The sequence below is a fragment of the Nanorana parkeri genome, unplaced genomic scaffold (assembly GCF_000935625.1).
Source record: "Nanorana parkeri isolate BGI_ZX_2015 unplaced genomic scaffold, ASM93562v1 scaffold271, whole genome shotgun sequence".
NCBI classification, from domain to species: Eukaryota; Metazoa; Chordata; class Amphibia; order Anura; family Dicroglossidae; genus Nanorana; species Nanorana parkeri.
In genome coordinates, this window is record NW_017306539.1 from 1,177,410 (window position 1) to 1,202,148 (window position 24,739).

Consider the following 24,739-nt stretch of genomic DNA (forward strand, 5'->3'; position numbering starts at 1 on the left):
GACCCCTGGACTTGACCTATCAGAAGTAATCACCTTTAGGGTGCTGCAGCTGTCTGAATACAATAGTTAGCACTGGAGATTCCTCCATCCATGCTCTTTAGCATGGATGAGGGAATCAAGGGATTTTCTCTCATTAAACCTGTGGGGGGATGAAAGAAAATCTATATGTGTATGGATAATTTAACCCTCATATGCAGATATGACAAGCAGACAGATTAACCAGTCTGGAACATGTGCATGTCACCACTGCCTACCTTTCTCCCATTGCTGTCCCACTTCTGAAAATAGTGTGCATAGTCTGGACACAGGTTCACTTAAAATAATATCTAAAGCCGAGATGTGGTTTAGTTTTTGATAGAGTAGGAGATTTATTTTGTGTCCCAGCAACATTTTTTCTTCTCGTTCTGTCTCCAGATACAACAGGAAGTCAAAGGAAAAGTACTGTAGAAAGGGTCAATTTATGCAGTGAGGACACAGACAGCAATAAAAACCTGGGCATGTGTAGGGATCGTATTATTTATATTATGTGGACAGTGCTATTAAAGTGACACTATACTCAGGAGTTATGTCTTAAAAATTAGTTCAAGTAGCTTAACTATTAAAGTGGACCTTTACCTCCCTTTCACTAAAAATCACATCATCGTGCAGCTCCTAAAATCTTCTTACATTCATTAGTTAAACAAACTTGTTTTTCATTTACTTACATGTTCATTTACTTTAATGTGCCATAGACATGTGTTGATTCATTTAGTTCCAAATTTAAATTCGTACAAATTTCTGTAAATTCAGACATTCGGATGCATCCAAATTTCCAAATGACAGAAATGATGAATCCAAACGAATCCGAATGTTTGATAACAAAATTCAGATACATACTAATTTAATTCGGAACAAAAAACAACAAGAGAGAAATCTGTCATTTACCGCATCACTTGTATCCAGAATGAAAAAAAAGTAGCAAAATGTTGTTACAACATGTAAAGAAAGAAAGAAGCTGAGAGATCTGTGTTATTCTGTAAAAGCGTCTGCTTCTTTGCGGATACTTTGATCCTGAATGTAAAGAATCTGACAGCTGTCACAGAATACACTAAAGTGTTAAAGGGTAACCCCAACGCCAAAAAAACTGAAGTAAAAAAAAGTGGGGTCTCCCTAAAACCCTATACCCTACCCTTAATCTGGCAGGGCAGGAAAGGGAGGGAATAAGCGACCCCCCCACCGTACCACGGCATTGGGACAAAGTGCTTTTCTAGGGGGTCCTCCCCTGGAAAAGCACCCTCCCAATGCAGAGGGCATGTGGCCTGGTATGGTGGAGGGACCATAAAGGGTCTGGAATTAATTGTTGGGGGACTCCATGCTGTTTTGACTTTCAGACACGAATCCCAAAAAATAAAATAATGAAACTTTTGGTCAGCTTACATGTCTAATGTGCATAAACATTGCATCCTGGGAAGGTTACATCAACAGAGCATTACTGGGAAATCTCATCTGTAATCTCATGAGATCTCAGGGAAAGGCATTTTCCTCCCCTGAGATGATGTGCATGGTCACATGTCAAGTCACATGTACCAGAGTTCGAGGAAGTAAAGAGAAATCTAGTAACCTGCCCTTAGTAAACTTGGCCACTCTCAGAGGAACGGGAAAGAAAAGAGAACTAAAGTATACAAAGCCGGCAATTATCTAGCAGTATCTGTTTGTAGATTGTCATTACTAATTATTTCTAAAGGTGTCTTTGTTGTTATTTTAAAGATATGGGTAAACTTCTCCTTTAACAAAAATGTATCTTATTTGTGTATCACTCGGCTGTAGATCCTCAAATCATCTCTGAATTGGTGCTGACACTGTCCTTCCTTCTGGAGGGGGCTACTTTTGTTTCTCATGGATCCTGTGTGAGTTGTAAAGTAGCCACCGCTCCAAGCTCACTCCTGTGATGGACTACAATCTCATGTTTAGTTTACTAATTTGTATTGAAATTATTTGAGTATCTACAGCTGAGTGATGCACAAATACGATACATTTTTGTTAATAGGTAAGGTACTTGAAATCACTTTCAAGATTTAACTCCTGAATATAGTGTTACTTTAAAAGCGGACAATGGCAGCTGCAGCTTATCATTCATTTTGTTGAGTTCAGACATTCTGAAAGGAACTAAGTTCCATTTTATCCAAGCCCTGATGAAAGGGGATTGTTTGAGGCCCCTCAACGTGTTGGCTGTTTTACCATACTGACCTTTTCAAATAGACTATTGTTTTGGGCTCTATCAAATTGTGGTGGCTCCCCCCGTCTGTCCTTTTTATACACCAATTAACCTGGCATAGGTTCTAACTTTTGGCTATTTTATCCAAAACTAAAAAAGGAAACGTTTTGGCTTTAGATACTCTTTAAATTATGTAAAGGCAATTGGAATGATATCAAAGATACACAGTCACCATTCACATCACACTTTTAATTGCAAGAGCTGCTCCACTGTGTTTTTCCATGAAATTGTACACGGGACCATAAGGTTAAAAAAAGCCATGTCGCCCTTGAGGCCCTCATGTCTGCCTGGCACAGTGATTAGGTCTATGACTGCTGGATTGCTGAACTTCATACGTTTGGCAATATTCCTAGCAGTGTGCTGTCTCCTAATAAACCTTAACTTTCAACTTGTATGCAGATGATACAATTTAAGATTTTCGAATACAGAACGAGCGCCTTTCCTATCCCTGAATGAAGTCTATTGATACAGTTCCAGGAAACAAGCATGTGTTGTTGCTTGTTGCCCGGATCAAACTTGGCTAGAGGCAATGTTGGGCTACATCTGCACCTCAAGAAAAATATTTATTATTGACGTTGACAGCGTCCACGAGGAAATGTGAGCGATATAGCAGATGCCAAGATACAGCCCTGTAATTGCCGCGTGCCAGCAATCTCCCTATTAATTCTGAAATATAGTGAATAATTTCATACTGTATCAAAATGTATCGTGACTTTCCAATCTGCAAACATTCCAAACAGACATCTTAATTTGCGCCCATCCGCCAGCATAGTTTATTATACACATGATTTACAGATACTGAAGAAAACATTCACTTCATACAGTAAATGTGTCACTTTTTAGATGATTCTGATACAGACAAATATAAAAATGTATTATAAAATGATTCAAGTACATATAAACCCAATCTGTACAATTTCACATAAACTTTAACATGATAATGTCATTTTTAAAAGTCCTTTTTAATCTTTTTTGAAATCTGCAACATTCATTAAATAATACCTGGTAATCTTGTCATGAAGGTTTTTCTCCAGGCACTTCCTGTTATAGGGGGGCAACACTTTATCCCTGTCTCTCAAATGTGCTTCTTTAATGAGGCAGCCTAAGGCTGTTGCCTCAGACCACATTTCTTTTAGTCACATGGGAGGACAGCATGCAGAGTGACATGGCCGATCTGCTGTAAAATATTTGCAGTGTGCCTGCGGGCTCCTGGTTGGTTGAGTGACACCAACCAGTGAACATCTGGTTGGTGTCACTCAACCAGATGTTCACCCCACTGCTGTTGATATGGTGTGGGAGACGTTTGCATTTTGCAGTAATTTTGCTTAACCAGATTCAAGCAGTAGTTGGCTGCCAATGCAATCAATAAAGTGTATCCCCAGCAAAAATAACATTTTCTTTATTTTTTTGCAGAGATATTCGCTCTCTGTGTCCCTGTTGAGGAGATTCAGTCTATATATTGGCGCTGCTAATCATTGTCATCAGGAAATGTATATTTGTCACTAAAGGTGAGTGGAAGTCTTTCAGTGGGAACCTCTGTTCCAGTGACAGTTGTCCATAAGTGGATTTGCTCTCATTTTGCAGAGATATCAGCTCCCAATAGATAAAGTGTAAACCTGGATGCTTTGTGGGGACGTCAAAATTAAATAGGGGGTTTCCATAAGACAGTAAAACCAGTTGAAGTTACAGGTGTACTGGTTAGTTTGATTGGGTACAGTTAGTATGTGCAAATGTTTATATTGCTTACAAATATTTCAGCATTGGAAGGTTCCAGAAAGCATTTTGGTCAATATGTTCAAGGCTGTTTGCTTTTTCAATTCTTCTGAAAGAAAGATAAAATACAAGGAAATTAATAAACCTGTATTTAGAACAGAAATGTACCTTTGGAAACAGATTAAACATTGATATTGCAGTAAGATACCATTTACTAATACACACACACTGGAACAGAAAGGTATCATGCAGATAAAGAACTTGGAGCTCCAGTTCTGATTATACAGATTTGTGATAGACATAGCAGGCTTCTATAAAACTAAACATGTTTACTGGTGTCATAGGTCATCTTTGCTAGTCATAAGCTGGTAGTATAGAAGTTTAGGTGTACCTGTGCTGAGCCTACAGCTGGACAGTAGCCATTGTCATCCAGTAACAGGAACTTCCAGGGTCAGCTTAGAAACCAGAACAGGTTTGATTTAATTGATGAATAGTCACTCGCACTCCAATTTCATACTTTATGTTTGTCTGATGAACGAACCACTTGGTTCCGAAACGTTGCTATGATTGTGACACTACTATAGTCATTAAAAGAATTGGCTTGGAATGAAATTGGAGTGCGAGTGACTATTCATCAATTTCATGTTACTGGCGGAGGCATCTGGGGTCACTACGGCACCCACCCGACTTATGGGTTTGTTTCCGGTCAGGAGTGTGATGGCACATATCTTGTCAGGTTTGAATTAAGATACAGAGGGTTATTCACAAAAGGGTAAAGAGTTTGGAGAAAGCCAGGGGAAGTGAACAATCTAGGACAACATAGCTGAACTGGAAAGTGAGCTGAATTGGAGAATTTTTCCAAATCAGTTATGTTGTCCTAGATTGTTCACTTCTCCTCCCTACTCCATACTCTTCACCCTTTTGTGAATAACCCCTACAGCCCCCAACCAGATCAAGAGCTACATGTTGCCTTAGGCCAACTTTGATGTGGCTCTTTATAGTGTCTCTAAAGTGTGTATAGTACATGTCTTGTGAACACTATGTGCAATACATACTTTCTATAGGCATCTCAGACCAATGAGCCCCAGATTAATGACACCCAGTTTGACTTACATCCAGATGCTATAGTATGACTTCCAAAGTATGGTTTTCCCATCCATTTTGTGTTGCTCTGCCTTCTTTTTCTATCTGAACAAGTAAGTGACAAGAGAACGTTCAGATGTGACAACGGTCTAAAATATCATGTTGTACAAAGCAAGAGCGGGAACAGTTAACTGCCACAACTCCTATCTTTCCAATACTTTGTCTAGCTCCAAATTCCTCTGTCCCACTTCCCTCCACAATTGTCCCTCACAGTCAGCTAAAGCTATTTGCAATTAGTGTTATCACACATATTGTTCTGCATAGGTGCTGCCAAGAGTCAGACTTTTAGTTCATGAGAGCTGCTTCTGTGTCCCTCTATCCTTATCTCCCTGCATTCTCATTAGAACGGTGGCTAAAGTTTACTGTGCTGTGGTTCCATCACAAACTTGGACAAATCAAACCAAGCATATCAAAAATACACAGGCAAGAGGTTACCTTAAAGCTTAACTCCAGGCAAACAAATACACATTTTCAAATCTTAACTGAACAATCTGAAGAGAGAAGCTGATTGGTTGCCTGGGCAACTGCTCCAGATTTTGATAAATTCCGTATATATAAGGAAGCTGTTTAAACTGCCATCCAGTCTATTTACACAGTTCTGCCACACAACGCAGCCCTATCTGGCAGGGAAGCTGATTTTTCTCTGCTGCAGTTAAGCAACAATTACATGTCTTGTCCCTCCCCATCCCTAGCCTGTGACTGGACAGATAAAAAAAAAGCAGCAGACTGATTAGTTCACCTTTCTGTCACTCTACTATCTCCACCTATCACCATGTTTTCTTGCTCATGAGCAATGTAGCACACATGACTGGATCAATGTCCTGCATCTCCATTTTCTAGTCTGAGCTCTGCTGTATAAGGTCTACAGTACAAGATGCTGAATCCAAGTCAAATTTAGCCACTTACACTGGTTGTATTAAAAATACATTTAGTTATGTGCTAATAAATACAGAGCTGCAATCATTTGTGTCATATATTTGTCTGCAGTTCGGCTTTGAAACCGCGTGTAAAATAGATCTGTAAATCCAGATATATAGGCAGCCTTCTTTTCTAGAAAGATAGATTGATCCTAAAAGTCCCTATTGGTCAGTGAGGCCCCCTGGCACATTAAAGGACCAATTGAGAAGCTCGGGATGTGGGAGAAGCTGGGGCCAGTCTTAGTTTTTACAGAAAAAAAATAAGATTTGCTTATCAATTCTTTATACTTAGAGATGTAATATTTTTTTCTGGCATGCACTTCTCATGTGCTCAGTTTTAATTGTCTGAGGTTGTGATATCTGTGCTTAACGTTTTTGGAAAACCAAAAGACAAAACTTTGGTTACTGATGTAAAAGCTGGCACACCACGCTGGAAGCATCATAAGTGGTGGGACAGACAAGCAGCCTCTGTTAAAAATGTTCATTTGTTGTCATAGACATGTTTTAGGAGTCACACAGTATACTTGGGGGCCATTCACATCAGTGCACAGCAAAAAATGTCTTCATATGAATTAGCAGATACATATGGACACCCGCACTCCAATGATAGAATATGTCTATTTAATGGCGTACGTGCAAAACATACTTATTGTGAAGTTTGTAGGATCCCCTTCATCACGCAGAACAAGTCACTTGGGGGATCCTATGTGACCCCGAAACGTATGTTTTGCACGTACGTCATTAAATAGACGTATTCTATCATTGGAGTCCCAGTGTCCATATTTATCTGTATCACTGAGACGGTGGCCATTCGTCGACTACCGTTGAACCCATCTTATCTCAATGGATGGGCGGTCAGGAGTGCAATGGGTACATGGACTGCATATGAATTAGCAAACTTCTTTTTACACTTTTTGTTTTCAATCACAGTCGTTCACATTAAAGCAGAACTCCGGGCATTGAGATATATGCCATGGCTGGATCGCTGTTCCCTACATCAAAATCCATATTTTTGTTCATGCCAGATAGTACACATCTCGCTATACATCTGGTCTGCTGCAGATATGAGGGCAGCAGCTCTCATACACAGAAGCACTACTGTCATTCTTCTGTCCCCCTGTCCCCTTGGCCATTCACAGAAAACCATGTGGAATGCTTCTAGTGAGGACAAGCCTTAAAAGCTTCATAACAGTAAAACAACAAATCAAAACAACAAATCAAGGTCTATCCTTTCCTGAAGCCCTTATTGCAGACTGAAATCTACATATCAGGAGAAAACATTTTCTGTAACTAAATAAATAAAAAGCACAACAGCAAAATCAAGTTAAAAGCTAATTCAGTGAATGTAACCTTCTCTGGCACTGATCCATGAAGAGGAGTAACGCTTTAATGGAAGTGTTTTGGATGAGATCCCAATGAATGGTGCAAGTGTCAAGACACATGGAGCCTGATGTATCATTCTTGCTTATATGAGTCTGTGAAAGCTTTATTAGTGAAAACACAACCTTAATTGATCCCAGCGGGCCCTATTTAGTTTAAGAACTGTCAGAGACTGACCTCTCGGTCAAGTAACTTTGGTCATTAATAAAATGATATGCAGACCTAAAAAAAACTTTATATTATATACTTACAGTATTTATAAATTTCTTACATAAACTTGCCAATTCAGTTTCATCTCCATGAGTGCTTAGTGATTGGAAAATAAGTAAGGACATTGAAGGCCAGACCATATACACCCACCATGCAATTTATTCTGAACACATGTATAACTGATTATTCATGCAATTATCTAAGCAGCCAATCACGTGGCAGCATTGCAATGCCTAAAATCCTACAGATACAGGTGATGAGTTTCAGTTAATATTCACATAAAACACCAGATTTTGGACTGTGGCACGAAGGTACAAGCTAGATTGGCTGGTTTGAGTATTTCTGTAACTGCTGATCTCCTGGCATTTTCAATCACAACAGTGTCTAGAGTTTATTCAGAATGGTGTGATAAATAAAAAAACATCCAGTGGCAACTGTGGATAGAAATACCTTGTTAATAAGAGAGGTCAGAGGAGAATGGCCAGGTTGAGCTGGCAGAAAGGCTATGGTAAAAGTGACCATACACTTTACAACCATCGTAGGACCTTAGTCTTGCGAGGGTTGTAAAGTAATTAAAAATGTACGATCTGACCATCTTGGACAGGCAGATCGTACTTGCAATGATCGCAAGCCCACCCCGCTGAGGGGCGGGCTTCCGATGACCGCAATGCTGAATGGCGCAGTGTGCGCGTGCGCACACCGGCCCGTTCGGCATTTGTCTCCCGAGCATGCCACAAACCAGCCGAAAATCGTAAGATTTTCGGCTGGTTTTCGAACATGGTCCTTAGACAAAAGACGTGCAACCGCACAGTAAGAACAGCTGCACACCTGCCATACACTTTGTGATTATCGTACAATCACGGGATTTCCTGTGATTATCGTGCGATAATCGCACAGTGTATGGGCACCTTTACTCAGATATCCACTCTTTACAACTGTGGTGAGTAAAAAAGATTTTCTGAATGTACAGCATATTGAACCTTGAGGAGGATGGGCTACAACAGCAGAACACCACATTGGATTCCACTTCTGTCAGCCAAGAACAGAAAGCTGGGGCTGTAGTGGGCACAGGCTCACCAAAACTGAACAATTGAAGACTGAAAATGTAGCCAGGTCTGATGACTGTTGATTTCTGCTGAGGCACAAGGTTACTAGGCCAGTCACTGGATGTGAATCCACTAGAACACATTTGGGATGTGGTAGAAATTGAGATTTCTGGCAATATCGTACAGCCAATAAATCTGCAGAAACTGGATGATGCGATCATGTGAACATGAAGCAGAATCTCAAAAAGGAATGTTTGTGGAATGTGGACTCCTTGCCACTAAAAATGGAGGCTGTGTTTAGAGGAAAGTTACCCTGTATCCCTATCCATCATCACCTGGTGGCCCATAACTCTCTTTTCATTATGGTAGCCAAGGATATCCACCTTCATAGAACCAGCAGATATGACAATGTCTTAAGGTGCCTACAGTCATTAGACATTACATACAGACATTAGAGAACATTTACCTGATCCAACGGTTTTTGAAAGTTCAGGGGAAAATACATGTTTTAGGAACCTCCACAACCCTAGCTGATGTTCATTGATTGATGGAGTCTGCTTGGGGGAAAAGTTGATTGGCTAGGGTGGATTTTTTCATCCAATCACTGCTGTTTCCCCTGAGAAGGGCCAGTCCGTGCAATGCTCCTCCTCCCTCCCTCACAGGAAGCTTGTTAATAGAAAGAGTTTTGGTCAGAAGGTTTGTTTAATAACCAAGTTGTGCATGCCTGAATGGCCATCATTTAACATATGTAGGCAATCTAATGTCAAACTCGAGCTAAAGCCATTTAAAAGTTTTCTGTGATTTGGGAAAGAATTCGAAATTTACATTTGTATTGCTATATGTGTACTCGCTGGGGAGATTTCCTGATTCCCCTCCTGTCCAGATTAAACTTCTCAGTATTTTATTGCTGTCTGTGTCCCCACAGAGGACACTTCTTTGCACTACCTGTCCCCTCAGACACAATGGAAAGCAAAAGGAGATCTTCCCAGAAAGAGGGGAAATGCCCCCTCTGAAAGTATTCACAAAAACAGGTTTGGAAGATATCCCTTCTATGCATCTTACTGTGACAACCATAACATTTTGCATACACCCTCAGTTCCTATCCCAGTATGGTTCCCAATAGTAAAGCTGGAGCTCCAAACAAGAGACACAAAGAGCAATAAAAAAAAAAAACTTTGAAGATGTTCTAACCCCTAGAGAGATATTCCATTATTTCCTGTCCGGGACAAGGTGTGACGGTAAATCCCAGACAGCAATAAACACAAGATATGTTCTTACCCTTCTCTGCTCTATTCAAAAGTTAAAAAAGGGTTTAGCAGGAGTTGGGCTTTAAAGCAGTATAGTGAGTTAGCCAAAAAGTAATAGGGTGCCATTGATGAAGCCTGTAATAAATGTTTGTTTGTAATATCAAGATTTTATATAGGTAAAGCAGTTCAAAGCTAGGCAGAATGTGCATCCAGATCCACATAGGGCTTAATAGATCCATATCCAACACTGGTATGAACATAAACTGATAATAAATGTCAGTTAGGTTGATCTCCTCTATATATTCTAAATGACTTTTATCACTTTGTTATATAAACCAGACTGTACCTGAGGTCTCCTGTTCTCTTGGACAATCAGTTAATATGTCATTGTTTATTAAATATGTCAGTTACTTACATTTCCTGCAATTGAGGGTTGTTTGAGAATACGTTGGCCTCTATTGATTTCAAGTCATAATTTTCAGATATCTCTCTGTATAATAAATGTACAGCAGACAGATTAAACAAAGGTTTTTGGACAGACAGCAAAACAATCTCATCATTTAAATAAAGTTTCTCTGCTAACATAATTATATTTTAGGCCCCTTCCACACGAGTGTTCAGGTTCTCAGGTTTCCAGTCCTCTGTTTGCAGATGAAAAATGAACAACAATGCATCTCTACGGCAGTGTAGATGAAAACTGATGGCCATCACTTTACATCAGGAAACATCAGTGTCAGTTGAGGTCTGCAATTTGAGATGGATCAGCTCTCCGGTTTGACTGACCGGGAGTGATGTAACCTGATGTAAACTGATTATCAGTTTACATTAGCTCAGGTTACGTCCGTTTTTTGGGGCTGATGTCGTAATGCAGCCTGGCAAGCTTAATGCATTCTGAGGGAAAGCAAAGAATCATGGGAATTCACCATACTATAATAATAAATAGACAGACATGTAAAAAAATGGATGTAAACTAAACTGACAATGGATGTGCAAAACTGATGTAAACGGATTCAATTTTCTTCAGTTTTTTTGTATCCTTGAAACTTGACTGAATTGATAATGCTCGTATGAAATGCTCAGTTTTTCAGACGGATCCAGCCAGGCAAAACAGACGGAACAGTACAGTGTCCCGTTCCGACAGACTGGATCGTGTCTATTTACATCAGATTCTCCATAGACACACATGGGGTCCGGCAGTTTCAGTTTTTTCCTCCATCCCGAGATGGAGGGAAAACTGTACGGACATGGATGTCACAGCGGTGACATTCGATTCATAGCGCTATGATCAGGAGGGGACCCGTGCATGGATCTTCTCCTGATCAACCCATGTGAAAGGGGCCTTATAATTTAAGAGGAGATTTGAACTTTAGTCATTCTCTGCTCTCTCTCCTCTGTAAGCTCCATAGACTCAGGCAACTATTAAAAGTAGTTTTCTATTTGGGTTACAATTTCTGTCAGGTTTGATGTCTGTGTGATATACGCACAATTTTTTACAGTTTATGGGTGTCAAATAACGGAAATCTTTTCAAAGAGAACTCAACTATCTAAAAAAAAAAAAAACAAGCATTGAGCTGGGCTTAAAGTGTCCAGCCAAAACTGTTTTTTATTGTTTTAGTGAGAAAGGAATGATAAATCTGTCATTTTCTTTCTCCTATTCAGGCCCCTGTGAGAGAGACTTCCCCTTGCTTATTGTCACAGTGACAATGATTTCACCAGATGGATGCAGGCAGAAATGAGAAGCTTACAGGTGTACTAGTAATCTTGCCCTACTCTACCAAAAAAAATACCTGTGTTGCTGTTGCAGATTTTCCCTCACTTGTATGTTTGAAGGCTTGTTCACAACAGTAGCCACACTCAAGCACATGGCTGCTGATGTGCATGTGCCCGGACAGTGCCAATGCACTCGATTGAGCTGCACCACGCTGTCTCTTTTTTTTGGTTGAACTTTTCATTGAGGTCTATGGGTTCAATGTGGTGTCATGTGGCTGTATTGTGTGAAACTGCTATGTGCTGCATGCCATACTTTGTTTAAGCGCACACAACCAGACTGCAGTTGTGCAAACTGTGCCCACCCATGACAAGGCAAATTGCCTTGTCTTACATTCGGGCTGTGCTGGAAAAAACGTCCAGCACTGCCCGAACACATATGGTGTGAACAGGCCCGGAAACAGTAAGTCAGAGGAAATATCTGAGCCCCAGCTAACAACGGTTCCAATGCTTCCCAAATCTAACTCCATAAAAAAAAGTTTTGGCTGAAGATACAGTTTCTTTTATGTGGCTCTGTCAATCACCTTACAAAAAAATAACAAACAAAAAAGTGTCTGAGAAATGGAAAGCACAGTGATGTAGATGCCTACTTACAGCAGGTATGACCCATTGACTCCATGGGATTTCGTCAAAATGGAACACTCCTGAATTTCAGGGAAATTAAAAGTCTTAATTCTCCTATCCCTAATATATAACTGCTTTTACAACCAATTTGCTCATCACTATTCTTTACCATATTAGAGAACTTTACTGACAACCATTCAGATTTACAGATATCTGTTTTTTCACTGGAAAATACAATATGATTACCTAATGTAGGCAATTTTTCCAATATTCATAAATTAGACATTTTTCCTAAAGTAAGAAGTGAAATCTGTCTGTATTGCCCCACAGAAAGCAATCAAATTCTCCTTTGAAATTTCCAATTCTACTTTTGCTCTATATGCTTGAATCTAATTGGTCAGTATAAGGCATCGCAGATAACACTCTGTTTAAAGGCCATCTCAGAGAAAAATTCCCCCCATTCCCTCTCCCACATTTCACCAATGCTTTTTAAAAACAAAGCCCTCCAAAGCAGTGTTTCACTCACCGGTTACTGCTGTCACTGTACCCTCTTTCAGGAGTAATAAAACGCACAATCCACCGCTACAGTAATTCAGCGCCACCAACCAGCCTTGTTGCAACCCCCCTTTGTGATATTATCATGACTTTGTAATGTCCCAGCCCCTGCTGATGGACAGCCAATAGCAAGTGTTCACATTCCTGGGTACTGATGTGGGCACCCAAAGAATAATCCTTCCTCTGTGCGTACCAGAAGACAGATGACTCAGGATGAGGGCATCATGTGGACACAGATTCAGGAAAGTGTTGCTTTTAGTATTGTTTTTTTTTTTCTTCTTTTTAAAAAAAATATAATTGTGCTATTAAGGAAGGGGAAATATGAAAACCTTGGTTGGGGAAAGGGGTGGCTGCAGACAAGCTTTAAAGCTGAAGTATAATTTGCTTATACTTTTCATTCCTCGGGTCCTCCCTCATCAGCACGCTAATTAAATCTGCTGCATCTCCTCATGCACATTGTGAAAAGCTGACAGTGTGCAGTGAAATCAGAGTAAGTAATTTCAGTACAAGAAGGGAGCCTGTACAACTGTACAAGACTGAAGGGGAGACTGAAGTTCAGCTTAAAGACACTCTGATACACAATACCAGATGGGAAGCAGGTACATAAAGATTGGGTTGTTAAATGTGTGCAACACAAGTCTGAACTTCCAGTTTATTTCTACTTGCTGTATATTTGTATCTGTATATATGTTTTATTAAACGGACATATCCTTGCAAAACTGCAGCCGTTCAGCTATATGACATCTTAATATAGTCTGTAGGCATAAATACCACCAACGTCTTTTCCATCGAGCAAATGACAAACACTGTATTTATCACATAAACTGGCAGGTGTTGACATTTCTGTGAAATATTACACTTTGCCTCATTACTAAGGGTTCCTGTACAGCACAGATTTCTTTTTCTTATCACCCACAGATACTTTCTTGAAGACAAACTAAAGTTTTGTTTTGTTAACTTGAATGACTTTAAACCTTCAAGAAGGTGTGTCACTGACAGAATCATTAGTGTCACAAGTTTAAACAGCCGGTGAAATCATTTGTGTCTGTCAAGGGAAGGACCTCTAGCCAAAAGTGATTATTTTAGACAATTATTTTATCGTAGAATATTCACAAACATTGACAGAAGGAAATGCACATAATAAAGTTGAATTCCAGTAAAACAGCTTAATAAATGTATAATCTCTGCAGCTAGTTTGAACCAGGGACTAGGGGTGCAAGGAGGAAAGTGCCAAAAGCAAAACATACAAAACCCAGATTTAAAGTGACCTTAAACTCAGGAGTTAAATCTTAAAAATGCATCCAAATACCTTAACTATTAACAAAAATGGATCTTACTTGTACATCACTTAGCTGTAGACCCTCAAATCATCCCTGAATGTGTGCTTACACTGTCCTTCCTTCTGGAGGGTGGTTACTTTTGTTCCCCATGGTCCCTGCGTGTGTTATAAAGTAGCGACCCCTCCAAGCTCACTCCGGTGATGGATTGCAATCAATCGTTTATTTTACTATGTTATATGGAGATTGTAGTCCATCACGGGAGTGAGCTTGGGGCGGTGGCTACTTTACAACACTTACAGGGACCATGGGGAAGAAAGGAAGGACAGTGTTAGCATGAATTCAGAGAGGATTTGAGGATGTACAGCCGAGTGAAACACAAATACAGTCCAGTATTGTTAGTAGTTAAGGTACTTGAATGCATTCTAGAATTTAACTCCTGAGTTTAGTGTCACTTTAATTGATATTCAGATTCTTGTAACACACAATTTCAGGGATTTAAAGATCCCCCTTCATCGGGTCTTGGTTTTGTTGAACAAAGTGTGTGCTGGACTGATAACATTGGAGGGATCCTGAAGGGTAATTAGTATGATTGCTCCACACACTGGTTGACATTTGGGTCAGAGCTGTCATTTTGCAGCGAGAGTTCGTCAGGATTGGCCATGTTGGCGGGCATCAGGTATTTTTTTTATTTTGGTGAGTCGGTGGCTGTTGTCCATAATGATTGACGAGGATCTACATCATTTGACAATGTGATTGACCTTTGGATTACATTGATGAATACTTTTTTTTTTAATAAAGGACTTGTCAAAAAACTGTGTTGTGTTTTTTTTCAAATAAAGGGCTTTGTATAAGGTGTATATTTACAATTTATTTTGTTATTTGGTGAATGAGTAGGGGTAACAACTACCCCTTACTCATTTACGAGGGGCAGGGTGGCATCTGGGTGGGGGGTGGGCCCCCCTAAAATTCCTACCAGACCTAAAGGGTCTGGTATGAATTGGGGGAAGGGATTCCATGCTGTTTTTTTTTTTATTGTAACGTTTAACAACACCAGTTAACTCCTAATGACATTCGGATGCATTCAAAATGTTATCGGTAAATTCGGATACATTCGGATTAGTTATTATTCCATTCAGAAATTCAGATGCATCTGAATGTACAAAATTCTGAAAATGTGTACAAATTGAATTCGGAATGAAACGAATCGCATGGGTCTAATATGTATGAGGGTGAGTCAAAAATTATCCACACTCTTGTTATATTACAACTTCTCTTGGCCGCACTGTCCAAAACTGTCTTTCCGTTCAAAGCTACTGTCTCCCCAGTCACTGCTGTGCAGGTGTGAACGTGCTACGTCAGTTCATTTGTAATTGCGGTAGAAGAAATAGATGCCCCACTTGTGATTTGCACGAAAGAAGAGCGGTGTGCAGTGATTCATTTTTTTGTGGTCTGAGGGTGTGCCTGGTGCCGTTATTTATCGAAGACTTTGTGCGCTGTATGGAGAAAGTGTTTATGAATGGATAGAGAAGTTCAAGGAAGGTCGCACAAGTTTTAGCGATCAAGGAGGAGCCGGACGCACGTCCATGTCCACAGCTGATGACAACATTGAAATGATTCTATCGAATAGACGAGTGATAGTGGATTATGTGGCAAACTCAGGGAAGAGCAAAAACAGAAGTGTTTGGACATCATCTGTGATGAAGAAGTCAAGATTGCGGTGCATTCGTGGCTCGCAGCTCAGCCTAAAGCATATTTTAATGAGGGAATATGAAAACTTGTTGACAGATGGACAAAGTGTATTGAAAAGCAAGGAGATTATGTCAAAAAATTATGTATATGTCTTTTCTAAAAATTGATTAAAATACATGTAAATGAATAGAATGTGAATAATTTTTGACTCACTCTTGTATATATAAATACAGATTCAGGTACTTACCCTAGCTGTGTTTACAAATTCTTTTAATAATGAATACTTTAGGTGTCACTAAACTCAGGAATTAAAATTGAAAAATCCATTCAAGTACCCTAACTATTAATAAACATGTATCTTACTTGTGTATCACTCGGCTGTTGATCCTCAAATCATCTCTGAATTGGTGCTGACACTGTCCTTCCTTCTGGAGGGTGGCTACTTTTGTTCCCCATGGTTCCTGTGTGTGTTGTAAAGTAGCCACCGCTCCAAGCTCACCCCCGTGATGGACTACAATCTCAATACTAATTGGTATCTAATTGCGAGATTGTAGTTGATCACAGGAGCAAGCTTGGAGCTACTTTAGGGTAATTTTTAGGGAATTTTAGCCACAATTTTAATTGTAAAAACATCAAAAAAATCTTTACTTTTTGAGTGCAGGTCCACTTTAAACCCACCAAACATGGGTAGAAAGTACTACATGATTCAAACCTTTTAGTTACATTCTAATTTCCCCACATATGGACACCATATCAGCAGACTGTAGGAGACCGCTGTTGTTCCAGTTGGATAAATAGGAACCTTTCAGTAAATATGTTACATCATTATATTTATTTGCTAAGGACAATGAACATCTATTATGTGTTTTTAATGGATTGTGAGTTCAGTAGTGTTGCTTTTGGCTATTATCCTTATTGTTGATCATGTTTGGTATGTATATGTTTAATCATGTACTTAGACAGGAGCCCTGTTGAAATAACTGTGCATTTTTATGTATTTTCAATACTATAACACAATTTTAAGAGACCTTATTTGGAGATAAAAATATCCGAGACTCAAATTGGAATACCTGCAATACCCTAAGGATCTTGAGGATCTGGCTGCCTGGAACCCATGGTTATATTTCCTAGCAGCCCAAATCAAACATTTGGCTGGCTGGGGCTGTAATAACCACTGTACCTCCTCCTATAAAATATTGTCTTTTTTGTTTCCTGCCATGGATCCCTTTCATTAGAATCTCCAGCTTATACCAAAGCCTATCATTATCTGCCAACCGTCCTGTTGATGGGGAATGGTGTGGGATTCAGTCAATAATTTATTGGGGATATCTAGCTACACTAACTACACCCCATTATGTGCTAATGCTTCTTTATCGGAAGTATACGGGTTACGGGGCTTTTCTAGATGGCGGCAAGCTGGCTTGTTTTAGTCAATTGTGTTCTGAATTCTCTTTGGCTTGGTTTTTTATAATACTTAAAGCTTAGACACACCCTACAAATGCAAAATCCGGGCTGCTCGGTCCAGATTTACCCCCACTCCTCTAATAGATACTCGGACTTCAGTTCAGAAAACCAAAGGTTTGATATCCCTCTTCTACTCTCACCTTCTATAAAAAATGTATAGCACACTTCCCATGTCCAAGAATATCTTGATGGGAAAAGGATTTTGGGGAAATTTCTCAAGAACTTTGGGAACAGGTCCTACAGTTGACACAGCGGACCTCCCTCTCCCCATTGCACAAACTAACACGGCTGTTTATTATGCATCAAATCTACTGTACTCCAGCATTCCTCCATAAGATAAGACCCAGAGCAGACTCCCACTGTGCCAAATGTCAACACACCCCAAGTTGACCTCATACATTTGCTTTGGAGATGTCCCAAATTGCAGAGATATTGGTTGGCAGTCATCTCTACTTTGAATGCATACTATGGGCTTGCACTGAAGGTTGACCCACTCACTTGCCTTTTGGGTTGTTTTGATACGAGTAACATGGATGAGCATCTGTCCTTAGCTATTACAAGATCCCTGTTCCTAGCTCGTAAGATGATTGCAGTTAAATGGATGTCGGCATATCCCCCCACAACCGAGGAATGGAAGGCTGAACTTGCTAATTTTCAGCCTTTGAAAAACATACTTATTGGCTTTGCAACACCATGACCAAGTTTGATTCTATTTGGTCAAGATGGATACCTGCCCATTGCCCGCTACTGTTGAGATGTGTTTGATTTTATGCCCTTTGATATCAATGGATATGTTTGCGGTCTGGGGGTATATATTACACTGTGCGCTGTTCATTGCATATTCTCAGGTCAGGGTGACAATGAAGGAAGACAGTTGTCACCACATAACAGAACATAACGTTCATGACAGGATCAGCAAAAACTCTTTTAATTAAAGCTGCATATGTATATAAAAATTGAAAACAACTTTTAAAATTATATTACAGCCTTAACTGCTTATGTGATATTTTAGTGACTGAGTTTAGACCAACTTTAACTAAATTAAAGGTAAGCTACAGAACAATTACCATTTTCAATTAAAAATAACCATAGCATAACAGTATTGCTTGTGCATGGGGAATTTGAAAACCCAGAGCTTCCTCTTAAAACGATTGGATGCTTGAAGTAAATACAATTTTGCATAAATTAACGCTTTATTATATCATAATTAACGATTTATTATATCGTAACTTGAATTGAGCTATGATTGATGTTCAGTTTAGAGTCAAATATTGCTATTGTTTAACCCTTTTGTGCCCAGAAGTCATTAATGCCTAAATGCCCAGGGCAAATGTATTAGAATCAGCATGAGTTGTTTAGCTTAAAGCATGTCTAAACCCAAAAACAAAAATGTAATATATAGCAGCTTACCTGTGTTTAGATGTGTTTTTTTAGGCGTTTGTTCCTTTATTTTTACCTGGTAATCCTGTGAATAGCACATTCTCTGTATTTGGGTAGCCATTTCACTCACCCCACTGTATCTAAGGTGAGTGCCATGTTGCTCACCTGATTTTGACTACAAACATGTTCTCATCTCTTCATCTCAATGACATGGGGGGCTGGGGAATCAGTGGTATACAGAGGATAACTTTTAAGGAAGATAAGCTTCAGCTCACAGGAAGTAACAAGATTGCTGCATTCCTGGCAGAGTTTTTGTTCTAGGGTTTAGATATTCTTTACCATTAATTCTATGACTAATTTGTACACCTTAAGAATCTTTCTACATAATTTTAAGGACATATTACTTTTTTATTTGATACATTGTTTAAAAACGATCTCTCTCTTTTTCTTAAAGGTGGCTTAATGGTACTGGGACCCTGTATGGTGTGATTGTATGGCAGGTTTGTATTATTATCCAGCAGTATGATGGTGGTGTGACTATGGGGAATATGAATATTAGACTGGTAAATTTAGAATTGAAGGGCCACACCATAATATTCACACAAAAACAGGTTTAGTCCAAGCACAAGTTGTTTACAAAAGGCTGTACACTACCCCCTTCATCAGCCCCCTCCTAGTGTTAAGGTGGCCAAACACTTTACAACCCTCGCAAGACTTTTTTCTTGCGAGGGTTGTAAAGTACTTTAAAAAACGTACAATCTGCCCATCTTGGACAGGCAGATCGTACTTGCGATCATCGCAAGCCCGCCCCCCTCAGGGGCGGGCTTACGATGACTGTAATGAGGGGCGGGCTTACGAGGACTGCAAACGGGCTGTGTGCGCGTGCGCACACCGGCCCGTTCGGCAGTTGTCGAACCAGCAGGCCACTGACTCACCGAGAATCGTACAATTCCCGGCGGGTTTTCTAGCATGATGGTTCGACGGAAGACGTGCGACTGTACAGTAGAAATGGTTGCACGCCTTCCATACACTGCACGATTCTCGTACGATCGCGGGATTTCCCGCGATTCTCGTACCATGTGTCCCCCCCCCCTTTTTTTTTTTAGACTGGCACCTTTTTTGGCATTTAAGCACAGAATGTCAGCACAATTGGTTGCTGCATGAACCAGCTGCTGACCATCACTATGCAAATTCACCCACTGCCTAAAGTGGGCATGGTCCCTGAGTCATCTGTATAGACAATCCCCCATAAATCATATCACTTTTATTTTCATGTTATTATTTTCTTACCGTCTCCCCACTATTCTTTGAGTCTGCATACTTTATTTGTTTCCTTCAATGTAAACACGCAAATCAAATGTCAGGGCTCATGCACATGAATGCAAATACAGGCATATGGACATACAACATAAAATACACCTGTATTTGCAGCTCGCAGGAGTCCCAGCTGCTGCACTTTTGTGTCCATAGGATTGAATGAGCAGAATGCACTGTATGTGGGTATACTGTATGTATGTAAATGCTAGTACTAATGTTAACACCCGCCTGGGCGTAATTTTCTGAACAGGTTTCACATTCGGGAACTTACACCCATATGTATCCGAATATGTAAACAGCATATTACTGTATGTCCAGTGCACCACAAATAGAATCATGTTTACGCTGTATGCTCATACGCCTATATTTGCATCTGTGTGCATGAGCCCTTACATCTAACTGGTAGCTGGATAAAAGCATACTTCAGTTCATATCAGTTGGTTCTAAAATAATATTATTGGTTATTTATGTAAAGTCATTTTGATGGCTTTTCTTGATCTCTTTACTATTATGAATTTATTGTTACTACCATCACTGATTAAATTACTTAAATATGTTTATCAATTTATAGATGTAATACGTAGCATGATTTAATTTAATAACCTTTCAGTTTATTATACTTTTCAGTTACATATTGTCAGCTGATATATTTATATACTTATAATGTTTATTATGCTTTCTTCTTTAAATCATATCTACATCACATTATTATTGTTACAATGCTGCAGTTATTAGCAGTATGTCATGAACATCGCTGGTAATGTTCATAGTTTAATTTTACTATTAATATTTTTATGAGTACAGCTATTATTGTAAGAATATCATTACTTTAGTGTTTTAATTATTATTTAGCAATCCTTTAATTCTCTTCTTTAATTTTTTATTATGTTCTGCACCAGTTTTAATAGTATAGTATAACATACTTTTTATCTAAATATGTTATTTCTTTGAGATTTAATTAATTATTTAATACATATTTCATATTTATTAATATCTTAAAATTGATTTACTTGCTATATAATTAATATAGAAACTGTATCTGGCATGGGACTATTAAATACATGACACTGCAGATGAACACTGCAGCCTGAAGCTGGGAGTGCTCAGCTGCAGGCGGTAGGCTTTTACATTTGTCAATGGAACCTTCAGCCTGCATGTGATCACTATGTCAGGGCTGACAGTGATCACATAATCAGAAACACTTTGATTGATTCCCAATCATCAGTGGGGAAGTGACAGCCAGGAGTGAGAGCGGGCAGCCATGTGAAGCGTCAGTTGTTAGATCGCATAGGGGAGAATATTCATTATTTGTGCTTGGCACAGGGCATTGTGCCAGGGAATGTTTATTGAATTGAATGTTAATGATTGTTGGCAGGAAGGGGTTAAACCTAACAACTTCATCCATTACACTTCCAAGATTTATTCTTTAAATATTAGGTTAACACGGAAACAATCAATGTTTTGTTTTCAATAAACCGCATAATAATCTTACTTTTTCAATGGACAAATAATAGAACAAAGTTATAGAGAGGCCGAATTAAAGGAAAGAAATCAGCAATTTGCGTTTCCACTTGTCAGATTATAATATGTAGCCTTGTTCCATAGTTCTCAGTCCTTCAGAACACTAACAAGCATTGCTATAGTAACATTCTCTGCAATTAGTTTCCAGCTAGTGCCAGTCCATAAGGTCAGCATTCAAAAAGAAGAAAATAGTTTGAAATCAATTCTCGTTGTTCTAACAAGAAATGTATCAGGTGGGCTGGAGAATTAATCTTCCATGAGAGCAGACAGTTCTGTGGTCTGTTATTACAGAAGACACATGGTGAAAGTGGCTGGATCTTTATATTGGAGGGCAAATGGGTTATTTTTAAATGCAAAAGGTTCTTTATTTCAACAGGACAGGGGACTAACTTCCAGTACTGACTGACATTCATATGAATTGCTATTTCTTCCTATAGGCAAGGCTACCACCATTGCTAGAGCTTTTAGGGCCCCAGAGATAGAAGTCCCACTACCACATGTAAACCACAAATTAGTGCCCCCCCCCCCCCATAACTCTCCATCCTATTACCCAGTGCTCACACCAATAGTAACCACTCCAGGGGAAGACTGGGAACCTCTGTTTTGAGGGGCAAACACAAAAGTGTGGCCCTTTCATGGCAGGAGCAGATTTCTATGGGCTAAATGAAGTGTACCATTGAAGGAGTGGCACTGTGATTGGTGAGCATGGTGCAAGGTGGGTGATCCTAAAGGACATAGTTTATGGCGACACATCTTTTTACATCAACCAGCAACCATAATGGAATTTAGCATTTGGTCACATGACATCTCGAAGGCAGGAGGGAAGCCAGTGCTGGAAGTCTTCTGGCGACCAGATGCTGTGGTCCCAGGTCTGAACAGGAAGCAGGTATCTATTATATGCATTCCATGTGTCACTAACTGATTGATGTATGCATAGTGGAGATTCGCCAATCAGGGCCTCCAATCAAACTATCTCCAATCAAGGCCACCAACCCAACTTTGCAACATTAGTGCTGGCCCAGAAGGCAATTGCCCCTCCTTTCCCTTAGCCCAGACCTCATCTGAACCGTTCCCCATGTGCCACTGATTGATAGATGTCTTAGTAGGGGAGTATCTCCAATCAAGGCCTCCAATCAAACTATCTTCAATCAAGGCCAACAACATAACATTGCAACATTAGTGCTGGCCCAGAGGGCAAATGCCCTTCTTTTCCCCAGCCCAATCCTCCCCTGAACCACTCCAATTTAACTCTTTACCTGATATATTTCCTCTACCCATCTCTGCATGTGCTGTGCTGATACAGAAAATATTAGTATCCAGTCATGTGACAGAAAAGCCCTATTTTTGTATATTCCCCTAAACATGATTGAAAATTTAAAATGTAACAACGTTTTTTTTTCTTCACTTTGCCTCTTAGTAAATTACCCCTTCTACCTGTCAGGTTGTTAGGAGTCAGAATGTTGCTACCCGAAACATTGTCAGCTCTCATACGATCAGGAAACAAAATAGAGTTAATACATACTTATATTTAGAAATATTTAACAGCTTCTTCAAGTCAGTGTATACAGAGATTGTCAAATATAATGGGCATCACCTCATCATCTCTTGAACAGATATAGATTTATTCTGCAAGATGAATTCCTGGCAAGCAGATACATTCACCCTTTGAATACATATACAGTATGTAATTTTATCATTTTAAACGGTTTATATGCCAGAGAATTTGTAATGCTGCTCTGCCTGTCTGCTGAACCATGCACTCCTGGCAGACAGTATAGCCTTATCCTAGAGCTATTGGGACCTCCACAGATTTAAGATCTTCCTTAGCTTGTGCCTGAACAATGCAGTAGTAGCAGCATACACGAGGTTACATGATTACTTCACAGAACTGCCATTCTAGCTGTTATTCTGAACATTATGGGAGGCTAATTTGAAGACATATTCTGGAATTCTCTATGTCAAAATACAGTTAATGATTTTGTAATGAGGACATAATGAAAATAAAGAATGTTTTTTTCTGTCTTTCTGGAGTTCAGCTTCAAGTGCAGCAACATATAGTCCGGCTAGAGTTATCCTGTCATAATGATAACTGTAAAATGTCACTAATAATGGTATCAAATAAAGCTGCCTGTTCATAAGTCTCACTCAGAGGATGATTAGTACCAGAGTCTTGCTGCAATGTCTTCGTAAAATGAATGATATCACTCTCCTATATATCCGGCATAAAGCTTTTCCTATTATTTTACACTATAATGCTGCCCACCCCTTACAGCTACAATGACCCCCTCTGGTCACTGGCTGATGCCAGCACTATTTTTAAACATATCATTATGCTACTAGGACCAGCCCTGATCTTTCCCACTTTGGCATCTAGCACATTTGGCAAGCATATAATAGCAAACTAATAATCAGTGTCCACTCATACAGAGGTTTCCAGAACTGCCCCCCCAAGGATGTCTTACACAACATAGACATCACAATCATTACAAGTGATGCTTAAATTGGGCACATCACTTGCAAAGATTAGACTGTGTATGGGCACTCTAAGATTAATAAAGAGGAACATCACCCCCCATGTGTCCCCCCCCCCTTTTTTTTTTGCTGGGTTACTAACAAAACACAGACCAGTAAATCTAGTGGTGTGCTGTTGTGTTCCTCTGGTCCACTGCTGCACACCAAGTCCTGCACTACCATATTCTTATTTTGAATAGCTATGCAGTAATTTTACAACCTTCCCTATTAATCTTTAGGCCACTTTCAGACGGGCTGAGCAGGAGGGGATCCTTGCACGGTTTCCCTCCTGATCAGAGCAGTATGGATTGGATGTCACCGCTGTGACATCCATGTCCATCCAGTTTTTACCTCCAACTGGTGATGTACCGGACCGGATCCCATGTCAGTCTATGGGGAATCGGATGTCCATTTACATCAGATTACCCGCAATCCTACACAATCAGGTCCATTGAAACGCAATACTATTCCATTTGTTGTTTTGCCGGACCTGGCTGAAGTCAGGGGTAAACGGGTGTAACAGACACCTGTGCGTTTAGACCTTGCTGCCCATAGACTAGCATTGGGCATCCGATCGGGTCCACCTGAAAAACTGACAGACAGACCCGATCGGACCGCCCATGTGAAAGGGGCCTTAGACTAAGAAAGTATGAAACTTGACTGACCATTAAAACTCTGGTCTCTATTTTTGTAGTACTAAGCTATGCAAGTGTCATTTATGGATGGATTTGGGGCTGAATCCACCCCTGGATCTAATATAGCTCTTAGGGACTGTTAATTC

General features: G+C 39.7%; 1 protein-coding gene across 1 annotated transcript in view; it reads right to left on the reverse strand.

The window, feature by feature from the left end:
- The window catches only part of LOC108787590 (follicle-stimulating hormone receptor-like), a 67,993-nt gene that overhangs the window by 15,355 nt on the left and 27,899 nt on the right, over positions 1-24,739 (reverse strand). Inside the window, exons 3-4 of the mRNA XM_018557189.1 lie at positions 10,326-10,400; positions 4,002-4,076 (exon numbers count right to left, since the gene is read on the reverse strand). Of these exons, the coding sequence (XP_018412691.1) occupies positions 4,002-4,076; positions 10,326-10,400 (150 nt within the window). The remainder of the gene's footprint in view (positions 1-4,001; positions 4,077-10,325; positions 10,401-24,739) is intronic.